Genomic DNA, 12,109 nt, shown 5'->3' with positions numbered 1-12,109 from the left:
TGAATGATTTCTAATTCCTCCTCTCCAGTTTGCCTGGAAACCAGGAGGTTCTCACTTCCCAGAACAAACATTTACGAGGCAAAAACATAATATATATTTTTTTTTACCTATTCATCAAGAAAAACGTTCTAAATATAAAGCTCTGCTTACAGAGCTGCTCTGAGAAGCAGAAAAACAAGCCATTGCCTGAGCCTCCCCATCCCCTGTGGAGGCTAAAAACCCACCTCAATTTGTAAAGAGTACAAATTTAATGCAGACGCTGCCAGAGGCAGCACTCCATTCTGGCTTTCTGATTTTTTATTTTCCATGATAATCTTTTGAAAGAGTTTTTAGTTTTGTTGCAGAGGAGGTTATTTTGCTTTGGTTTTGGTTTTGGTTTTTGAGACAAAGTCTCACATGGTAGCCCAGGCTAGCCTCAAACCCTCTGTTTCTGCTTCTGGAGCATTGAGGTGGCAGGCATGAACATCACAGCCAGCTGGAACAGGCTTATTAATTAACAATATATTTGCTTCCAAATTGTATTTGCTATAATTATACTGTAATTCTCCACGTGTAAACCTAATCATTTCACTTTCTTTAGAATTTTCCATTAACAGTGTCCCCTGCTCCTCAGGTTTGAATCTGAGATTGACCCCCAATAGGTTTATGTTTTAAACACCTGTGCCCCACCCTGCCTGAAGGTACAATTTCTGGAGGCTATGGAAACTTTAAGAGGTAGGGCTAGCTGACAGAGGAGTGGACCTTTGAAGGCACAGCTTCCTCTTGTTCCTGCCTCACATCCGGCTTCCTGGTGATATGAACAGGCTCTGTCTGCCCCATGCTCCTGCTACCACGCCCTCCCTTTCAGGAAGGACTAATAATGCTCAGCCAACATCAGCCATGAGAAATGTAACCAACACTGTGGTTCAGATCAAATCCACCAATGGTTATAGGTGATTTCCAACTGTATTACTCTGCTGCCGCAGACTGCATTCACGCTAGTTCATTAAAACTTCAAACTTCTGTCAGCTCTTCCAGCTCTCACTCTTACCCTGGACGAGCTCCTCAGCCAAGATTGGCTGCACTTTTTTCTCCTGGTGAGCTGAGGTCAAAGCCAGGCCTTCCAACCTCTGCACAGAGGAGAGAGATTCAAGAGCTAAACTGCATCCCCAGCCTTCCACTGATGTACGAACTGCTCTCTCCATGAGGAAGACCTACCACATTAGGGGTCATCTCAGGTGGGTGGCAGAGGTACCAACTACTCTAAGCAAGGCAAGAAAATGCTGTCTCCTGACCTTCAGAAACCTCACCTTTCCCCCTGCAGGACCAGTTCTGCTCAAACCCTCAAGGACACAGCTGTTTTCAAATAGCCTAGGATCTCTAAACACAAGACCAAGCCAAGTGCTCCTAAGCTGCCCACTGAGCTTCAGAAAGGGCCAGTTCCACCAACACTCTGAACATCTCCTCTTTGGAGTCTTGCTCCTGCTATAAAAACTCCAAAAGCACTAAAGATTCTGTTTAGTTGTAATCTTAAAGGTACTTATTAATAAAATCAAACCTGAGGCCAGTTATTGGGGTGAATGCTGGAACATCAGAGAAGCAGAACAAGCCACAGTTTCCTCACCTCGCCAGTTCCTCAGCTGATCCTGTTTCCTCAGACTGGAAGCTTCTGTGTCCTCATCCCAATGGCTCTCAGCTGAACTGCTACTCGAAAGTCTGAATGTTTAACCAGCTAAATGCTTAACTAACTTAGTTCCTGGTCCTCAGGCCTTATGTACCTTTCTGCTTTTTGCTATCACTCCCTGGGTTTAAAGGCGTGGGTCACCATGCTTAGCTGTTTCTAAAGTGGCCTTGAACTCTCAGAGATCCGCCTGGCTCTGCCTCCCAAGTGCTGGGACTAAAGGTGCGCACCACCACTGCCCGACTTCTGCTATGGCTTACTCTGACCCATTTTCTAGCCACCATTTTTGGCTTTGTTCTAGTGGCTGTCTGCTCTCTGACCCCAGATAAATTTATTTGGGTGACAATATTGTGGGGAACACAACACCACCACAATTCTGGCTCTCCCCAAAACCTGTCTTTCCATCACTGACTCTACTGGTGTCGAAACCCATGAAAACCATCCAACCTTTGTCTCATGATTTAAGCACCTCTGTTTTTCCCTTTTTTTTTCTTAACTATTACACGAATCACAGGAGTTTTAAATTACTTTTTAAAATGACAAATACATTTACACATTTATAGAGAACAGTGTGACATTGTATTGCCTAGTGTTTTGTCAACTTGACCCAAGCTAGAGTCACTTGAGAAGAGGGAACCTCAATTAAGAAAATGTCCCCACCAGATTGGCCTGTGGGGGCATTTTCTTCACCCATGATTGATGTGGGAGTCCCCAGCTCACCGTGGGAGGTGCTCTCCTAACACCTGTCCCTACCCCACCCTCAGAGCATGTGGTCCTAGCAAATATAAGAAAGCAGGCTGAGCAGGCCATGAGGAGCAAACTGGTAAGCAACAATCACCCTCAGCCTCTGCTTCCGTTCCTGCCTCCAGGCTCCTGCCTCAAGTTTCTGTCCTGACTTCCCTCAGTGACAGAGTGTGGCCACAAAAACCCTGTTCTCCCCAAGCTGCTTTTGGTCATGGCATTTTATCACAGCAATAGAAAGCTAACTAAGACAACTGTACTACCTGATCATCAAGACCCGTTCATCAGCACACCCATCATAGGTTTTAAAATGTTCCCACGACACTAGTGACACCATCCCATTGCTGCCCCATGGGGTTGGCTCATGAAACTACTTCACATTTTGGAGTAAAAAATCCCACCCGAAGGGAGAAAATAATTCTCTCTCTGATCTTCCTAGAATCATGCTCTTGGCTTTGCCTTCATTCAGCCCATGTCCCCCACGCATCAGCCCTTTGGGCTCCCCTTCTTTGTCTTACAGTCAGGTATTGGTTGGTCACATCTATCCTTCTCCATCCCTAATGATTCTCTCTCCCTCCCTCCCTCCCTCCCTCCCTCCCTCCCTCCCTCCCTCCCTCCCTCCCTCCCTCCCTCCTCTACTGGGTCCTACAAGAATTATGCCTTCCACTCACAGCAAGGCCTTCCTTGTTCTGTGCCTTCTGCCATGAGGTATTCATGACAGAACCTCAGACGAATGTGTTCAACAGTCTAAGTCCTTAATAATTATGGCTACCATTCACCAGGACAATACACACTGAGGCCATGTATCATCTCCCAGCCTCTTTTCTCCCCAGAAATTTTCACACAACTTTTGGTATAGAGGTATGTAAAATAAATATACAAACCAAACATTCACTGAACATAAATAAGTATATTTAAAAATAACTATTTGATATAAATATAATTTAAGTATTAAGATGAATACAAATCTGTATACATTTGAGATGAATGTGCTTTCATAATCTTCCATAATGAATTAAGTCTTGGCTGATATCTGATATTGCAGAACACAGAATGAATGTATTAGTCAGGGTTCCCTAGTGTAACAGAACTCACAGGATGACTATAGACATCCTGTTTATATAGGCTGTGGTCTAGCTAATCCAACAATGGCTGGCTGTGAAGGAATGGACTTTCCCTGAGAGCAAGAGCAAGCGGGTTAAGAGTGAAAGCTGTCTTCTTCCTTGTCCGAATATAGCCTTCAGGAGAAGGCATGGCCCAGATTAGAGTTGGGTTTTCCCAGCTCAAGAGTTCTGGATTAAAGGCATGTCTTACTGTCTTAAAGATCTGAATTAGAAGTGAATCTTCCTACCTCAAATTAAGCAAAAATTTCTCACAGTTATGTCCTCCATGTTTAGGTTTTAGTTAATTTCAGGTGTACTCAAGTTGACGACCAGGAATAGCCATCACACAGAACAACTTTAATGTGTGTGTGTGTGTGTGTGTGTGTGTGTGTGTGTGTGTGTGTTCACTCATGGGTGCACATGAAGAGGCCATGACATTGACATTAAGACGTCTTCTGCAAGCATGAGGACTTGAGTTTAAATCCCCCAGGACCTATGTAAAAACCTAGACATGGCTCTGTGTATCTGTAAGCCCAGCACTGGGGAGGAGACAGGCAGATCTGGAGAGCTTGCTGGCCAGCCAACATAATAAAACAGTGAGAGAGACCTGTCTCCAGACAGCAACAGAAAGGGACCCCTGACATCTTGCTGACTTCCATGTGTATGGGTGTGTCACACGTATGCACCACAAAGACAGACAGACAGACACTGACACAGACACAGACACAGAGACAGACAGACAGACAGACAGACAGACAGACACACACACACACACACACACACACACACACACACATACACGGCACAAAACACAATCAAGATTGGGTATTCATAATTTAATTTTTAAGGCTGCATGTCAATGTGTTTTCTGGATATTTTTCTATATTCACTACCTTTAGTGGTAAAAAAAATAGCTTTGTTTAAAAAGAATCATAATAAAATTTCACTCTCTAAGTTTTAAGTGAAAGAACTTGAGTTATCTTATTTAAATCGGAAGGCTATGATTTTTTGTTTTCAAAGGCAAATATTAAATTTGAGTTAACTTATTTAATAGTATCTTCTCTGAAACATTTATAATAGTCTTACAAACAATGCTTAATCTTTAAAAAAAAAATCAAGATTCTTGGGCAACAGCAAGAGAGGGTAACAGGAAGTGAATATGATCAAAATATATCATACACCTTTATGAAGTTGTCATAAGGAAACATTATTATACATAATTAATATATTACTAACATTAGTATCACTAATACTAGTAATACTAATTTAATAGTTTTATTAATCAAATACTTTTTAAAGTATGAAAAGTGACAGGCATTGGGAACACATTGACCCTAAGGTTCAAAACTGCCCCCTTTTTTCCACACCACCACATTTCATTTGAGAAACCTCCATTCTCCCAGCTTTGGACATGTGGTTAGATGAGGCTGTATGACTGGTTCCCAAAATCAAGCACATGGCCTGGCCCTGGCCCTTGAGAATTCCACATTCTCTAGGCCCCTGACTCAGACCAGCAAAGTGTCCTCCCTCCCTACGGGGTCTCAGATGAAGTTAAAGGAAAGGGGACTGCTCGTACAGGGTTGCTAAGCTAACAGGGCACCAACGGCCATCGCCCCCCCCCATCCCCCAGGAAAAGCTGGAGAGAGCAGCTACCTGGGTCTGACCACCTGCATCCAGCTGTGGCTGAAGCCAGAGCCTGGAGCCATTCCACCAACACATGCCAGCGGATTCCTTTGTTTGTTGTGACCAAGTTTAAGCTGGACTTCTGCCATGGCCAACCAAAATATCCCAACACAACCTATTGGTGCCAAGTACGCACTAAATAAAAGAAAAAAAAAAAAAACACACTTGATTTTTGCAAGTGTGTGAATCAGCCAAGGGAATTACAAATCTTTTGTTATTTGTTGCTGCACCATGATTTAAAAAGACAGGGAGCTAACCAGTAAAAGAGTTTATCTCTGTAAGCAGGTCTATTTCAGGGAGATTAACCCTCTAGATGCCTTCACGCAGGCTGTCACTTATCTATGGTTTATGTTTTAATTCCTCAAGCCTAGGACCTACTTTTTTTTTTTTTTTGGTTTTTCGAGACAAGGTTTCTCTCTGTAGCTTTGCACCTTTCGTGGATCTCGCTCGGTAGACCAGGCTGGCCTTGAACTCACGAAGATCTGCCTGGCTCTGCCTCCCAAGTGCTGGGATTAAAGGCGTGCGCCACCGCCGCCACCGCCCAGCTTAGGACTTACTTCTATCAATTACTCTCTCCAACATAGACAACCCTCAGCCCCAACTTAAACAGCCTTTCTTACTCTTTAGCCTGGGGGTCTGCACATCTCCTGCATGTAAAGCAAGGATCAGTTAAAGACGTCAATGTCAAAAGCCATGCAGGATCACAATGCAACACTAACAAAATCTGTGTTTAACTGTTCCAGTGTTAACTGTATTCATTATGGATGTCTCTAGTGGTCATGGCATAGCTGATCTCTTTAAAAAAAAAAATAGTATTTTTCTGTGGTTTCCCAATCTTCCTGATCTTCTTGTTTTTATTCTGGTTTTGGTGGTACCGGGATGGGAGGTGCGTGCACATTATCCTTCTTCATGCAAGCATCCTATCATGGAGCTACAGAAGCCACAGCCTCAACCTGCGCTGTACATTTTTTTTCTAGGCAGGCTCTCACTAAGTTACCCAGGCTGGCCTTGAACTTGCCATCCTTCTGCCTCAGCCTGTCATGTCGCTGGGATTACAGGCCTGAAACATCAATTTGAACCTGCTGTTTCTTCTGGAGTAAAGCTATGTATGTTAAAAGCGTTTCTCCTTTCAATTTGACTCAGTTATTACTCGCTCCACTCAGCTGAAACTACCATGCTGAGGGATGGATGTGGTGATGGCCACAGCCAGCTGCCCCCCTTCATTTACCTACCCTTCTGCCCTCTTTAGAGCAATCACCACCCACATCCTTGGCTCAAGTAAGAGACTGTTCCCTTCTCTTCCTTCTCCATTCGGTCATTCAGCACCATGATTACACAACCCCTCCCTTCCACGGCCCCACGTGCTGCTGACCTCTGCGGCTCCAAGTTCAGAACACCTCAGTACCTCCTTCTTCCCCATGTCACACAATCCCAGGAGTCAGCACCCTAGACCACAAACAGAAACATTTAATTCCTCCCTTGAAACATTCACAAATGAAGCCTAATGACTGGCCTGTTAGGAGAGACCCTTCACTGGCCATTTCCCAAACCCTTTGCCCCATCTTACACCTCTCCCATCCTGGACCAGAGGCTCCAGGAGGCCTTAGAAGATGGTCAGGCTCTGTGAGCCGGCATCCCTTTTCATACTCTCCTCTCTCCATGGCTCATCTTTCTTCCTCTTCTATGCACAAACTCCTGCTATGCAGGAAGCCCCAGCCCAGCATACATTCTGCCTGTTTTCATGAGGAGCCCTCATCACTATATCTTGGCCACCAGTAGACAGTGGTAGACTAAAGTACCTTTGGTTATATTGGATTCTTGCACACAGAAAACAGACAGCAGAATAGGAAAAGGAAAAGATGGTAAGAACTAGAGGCCTTCCTTAAAGCTAGACTTCTAGAACATTTTCTACTTGATGGCCCCTTATGCCTAAGAAATTGTCACGTGACCCCAAGAATATTGGAACATCAAATAAGTGTATAAACATTCACTGGTTATAATTTTTAAAGAAATTTATTTTTAAAATTCATTTAATTTTTCCACATATTAAAAAAATTGGTTCACTGATGAAATGGGTCAGTTTATTTATTTTTATCTAAAGAACCAAATCTTGGGTCAACAAGATGGCTTAGCAGGAAAGGTACTTGCAGACAAACCTGAAGACCTGAGTTTAGTCCCCGAGGCTGATGTACAATGAAAGAACCAGTTTCTACACGTTGTCCTCTGTCTGCCACATGTCCATCATGATACACAAGCGCGCGCGTGCACACACACGCACACACACACACACACACACACACACACACACACACGCGTGCGCACATAAATAAATAAACATAATAACAACTTTTTTTAAAAAGGCTATCTGACACTGCAGGACATGCAGCATCCTCAACAGTTTTCATTTTATCATATTCTATTTTATAATAATAAATGCCACTGAGACTGCCACTTCATTTAATACACAATATACAAGGGCAGAAATGTATTTAGAGTAACTTCAGAAAGCACTGGAAACTCAAGCACTATGCCGGGAATTTGAAGCAAGAGATTTCTGCTTCTTTTGTGCCCAAAAGTCTCACAGGAAATGGCTATTTAATTCCCAGAAGTCTTTATAACACCACTCTAGTCTTCTCTGAATTCTCCTTTGTAATTTAAAAAAAAAAAAAAAGTCTGACTATTTTTAATACTGGACAACTGACAGTTTTCAAATCTCATCCCTCCCCCTCTAGCATGATATCTGCACAAGCTGTATGAAAGCCTGGACATTTCCTCCCTGGCCATCAGGAAAGTCAAACCCAGTCTTTGTGTAGGATCTCTCACCCTAACCATTCCCCAACCACAATACAAACCAAAGGCATGCTCATCCCTCACCCAATCTCAGTGGACCACTTTGTGTGAAAGCCTGTTCTCCCCAGAAAGCCTCACCAAACAAACACCAAACCTTTGCATCCTCTCTTGACATTGCATGGCTCCATCATCTAACTAGTTAGGGATGGGAAGGTGAATCCCAACTTCCATGGTTTCAGTTTGAATGTGAGGTATTTCCCACAGGTTGGTGTGTTTGCACACTCAGTCGTTAACTGGTGATGCTGTTTGGGAAGGTTGTGGTACTTTCTGGAGGTGTAGCCTCACTGGAGGAAGTGCTGTCCTGAGGGTGGGTCCTATTCCCTCTGCTTCCTGAGTGCTGATGCACGATGACCAGCCAGCTTCCTGTCCCTGAAGCCTGCCTTCCCTACCCAGGCAGACTGTGTCCTTCTGGAATTGAGTCGAAGTCACGCGTTCTCCCTTGAATTGTTTGTCAGGGTATGTTATCACCACAACAGAAAGGAAACTGGGCCAGCACTGTAACCAGAAACCCCGAAACAGTGAGCTCCTGTGCCGGCCTTATGCTACCTAGATTACAGATACAATTCAGCAGAATTCAGAGAAAGTGCAATGGAGACTCGGACAACATTCCCGAGCAGGAGAAACCTCACACTGAGGAGCCTGATTATTAAGTTCTACAGCCTGAAGATCAATTCAACACAGATTATACAGAAGGAAACTGATCCAGTTTCCATGGTGATAACAAAACACCAGAGATCAGGTAACCTTCAAATAATAGAAGTATATTTGGGCTGTGGTTCTGGAAGTTGTGAGGTCCAAGAGCACAATGTGGCATATGCTCAGCTTCTGCTGGGGGCACCATGAGACAAAGACACACTTGGTTGGTCTCTCTTCTCCTTCTTAGAAACCCACTAATGACAAGGAGACTCCAGAGTCAAACCCCATGAGCCCTAATTAGCTCCCCAAAGCTTCCAAGTATTAACACAGGAATCTGAGGACTGACTCTCAAACACATGAACTCTTGAAGACCCCCAGTGTATCTAGGATTATCTAGATATTACAACCAAAACAAGTGAGTGTTCCCATGAGTAAACTTTCCACCTTGGACAGCTCTCAGACACAGCAGAGTCCCAGGGGTGACATGCTGGGCTGTCTCATCACCACTTGTTGCTAACTCAAGTCTCTGCACAGGCTGGGATGGACAGACAAACATATTCCTGTAGTGAGTAGCCATTCCAGCCTTGGCCTGGAAGTTCCAACCCCTATTGAGGCTTTGATAACAGTCATGCCTACAAGGCAGGGCTGAGAGAGGACGCTGAAGACCCAGGATCGAGATGCGAGGGATCTCTTTGGTGCCTGGACCCTGGACGCTGGAGGTAGACCAAGCAGAGTTCTCCAAAGAACACCGCTGGACTGAGCCATACCTTTGCCAGACCCTGCAACCTACCTATCCCTTCATTTGTAAGTTACCCCACAAAATAAACCTCCTGTTAACTACATGGAGTGGTCTTAATAATTTCACCAATATATTCCTTCTTATTGACATGCTAAGTGAGAATGCCAGTGTAACTGAAGGGCTAATAGGAAAAGTCACAAATAGTAACATCCTTAAATTACACTGAGCTGTCAATCAAATGATGTCTACAAGTGCACAGCACAGAAAATGTCCCATGTCTTTTGAGTCATATCTAGACTCCTAAAGGTCAGAATCATGAAAAACAGCCTTTCTCAGAGAGAGGAGTTATAATAGCAAAATTTCAAGTACTTACGCATCTTTAACTGCTCCTGTTGGACCTAGGGAGAAATGAAAAAGATTTGCATTAATGTGATAGTACCTCTACAAATTAAGCCCAATACCTAAATAGATTGAAACATGTGTGTGTGTGAGAGAGAGGTGGGGGGAGAGAGGGAGGAAGAGGGAGAGAGGGAGAGAGGGAGAGAGGTTATTTGAAGATGACACACAGCTCTGGCTGGCCTAGAACTCAGTATGTAGACAAGGCTGGCTTCCAACTCACAGAGATCATCCTGCCTCTGCCTCCCAAGTACTGGGATTGGTGTGTGCCACTACATCTGGCCCAAAACGACTTTTAAAATAATGTTAAAAAAAAAACAACAAAAACCTCTCCATCCATTTCACCATTTCACTGGCGTCTACTTTGAACTACTGGGGTCATACTACACACTAATCATGGAACATGACAGAGGTGATGTATACAATGACGTAAGCCATGTTGACATCAGCCTCGCCCCAGGACTCGGCATTCGCTTGAGTCTGGCTCCTTCCACTTCCCAGCCATAGACCACACACAGCCCAAGGCCCTTCTGTGCCCTGCACCCACCTTTACCTGGAAGCCTCAGAGCTTGGTCCCTGCCCTTACTAGCTAAGACATCACATTGTCCTACAGCACTTGAGATCTAATTTTCCCTCTTGAATCGAACAAGGGGATGAAATGAGCTGTAACAGTCACAGCATTCCCTAGAATGGAAAGTGTGCTTACAGAGTAGGTGAATAAATACAGAAGAGACACTGAATGCCACAGAACGAGACATGACTAGAATATCCAACAACAGGACATTTTGATCATATAAATAAATAATAAACAATGCCTCAAAAATGTGCAATTTCAGAGTTAAGACAAGCAGAGGCTCTCGAAGAAAGACCAGAAAGAAATAATAACCTTCTTAGTTTTATTCATGGGAAGGGAAAAAAGTGGTTTCCTGTTCCTTGTGGTGGGGGAGGAGACAGCCAGATGCGTGGGAAACTGTGATTCTCAGAGTCTTACAAAGAACACACATCTTGAGTCCACAGTTGCTGAAGAGACATGGGACAATCACGGATGGGCAAGCATCAGAAGTTGCCTGTGGCATCTCAGAGGTGGTGCAGGGCAGGCTCAGCATAGAAGCAGAATACAACATTCTGACCCACATGGTGTCCATGTCCTCGCTAATGTCTGTCCAACAGTCACTCAATCACTATGCTTCAGTGTCCAGTGAATGGGGACACCTTAGACAGACAGAGCAGCTTAGGGCACAGCACAATAGCATGTGTGGACCAAGGTTTTAAACGCTGCAGCATGTTGTGTAATCAGTCAGTACTCACTTCAATCAGCCACCAGGAACTCTCCATCTGCTTCACCCTGATTGCACCAAGCCCTGGGTGCCATTAGAGCGTCTCCCTGCTGGGCAAACTCACAGCAGGCTCAGTGGGAATGAGTGGTGTAACCTTCCGAAAGGAGGGCCAGGCCCTTTTCTTCTCTAAGATGTGCCTCACTGGGAAAGGCAGCTTGTTTAATGACTGTGGCCGGGGTGAGGGGGACCGAGCCACACTGCATCAAGTGCGAGCAGGATTGTAAAGCGTACCTCATTTTCAGATGGGGAAGGAATCACATCTCTGAGAAGCCAAGTAACAACCAGGGTAGGGAGAATATGACTCCATACATGCTTCTTTTCACTGTTTTTTTTTTCCTTAAAATAATTGTACAATATTTGGAAACCTGAGACGAAATTATCAGAGTACATGGGTACTTGAAATGTGACACTTAACCCTACTTTATCCTAGAAAAGCAACAGATCATAAAATGATGAAAAAGACAAGTGGCTACCCTCTTGTAGCCTCCCACCCTGCTTTGCTTAATTACAATAAACTAGATCAAGATTTCTCATCTAATTCATGTCAAAAAATGCTTTGACAAGAATCATTCAGATAGTGGCAACCAAACCAAACCAAACCAAACCCTGTTGCTTTAAACCATGTCTCCAAGCCATTTGATTTGTAATTCATTCAACAAATACATCAAGTGGTGCATCAACCTCTCCATGGGCCCCAGGTATGCCTCATCATTCTTCATTTGATTTGTAATTCATTCAACAAATACATAGAATGGAGCATCAACCTCTCCATGGGCCCCAGGTATCCCTCATCATTCTTCATTTGATTTGTAATTCATTCAACAAATACATAGAATGGAGCATTAACCTCTCCATGGGCCCCAGGTATCCCTCATCATCCCCAGAGATCCTTCAAACAATATGGATCTCTGTTAAAACAACCTCATTTTCTGCCAGACTGACTTGTCCCTGTTAAAACAAAGCA

The 12,109-nt window shown here is 44.0% G+C and overlaps 1 protein-coding gene across 2 annotated transcripts in view; it reads right to left on the bottom strand.

The window, feature by feature from the left end:
- C20H12orf75 (chromosome 20 C12orf75 homolog) overlaps positions 1 to 12,109 on the bottom strand; it is a 42,666-nt gene that overhangs the window by 14,616 nt on the left and 15,941 nt on the right. For both annotated transcript variants that reach the window (XR_004943285.1, XM_036169948.1), the window contains exon 2: positions 9,786 to 9,810. Coding sequence is in view for 1 of the 2 variants with exons in the window: in XM_036169948.1 (XP_036025841.1) it covers positions 9,786 to 9,810 (25 nt within the window). In the remaining variant the exon portion in view is untranslated. The remainder of the gene's footprint in view (positions 1 to 9,785; positions 9,811 to 12,109) is intronic.

This window comes from Onychomys torridus, chromosome 20 (assembly GCF_903995425.1).
Source record: "Onychomys torridus chromosome 20, mOncTor1.1, whole genome shotgun sequence".
NCBI classification, from domain to species: domain Eukaryota; kingdom Metazoa; phylum Chordata; class Mammalia; order Rodentia; family Cricetidae; genus Onychomys; species Onychomys torridus.
Note: the sequence above shows the minus strand (reverse complement) of the source record. Positions and strands in the feature narration are given on the sequence as shown.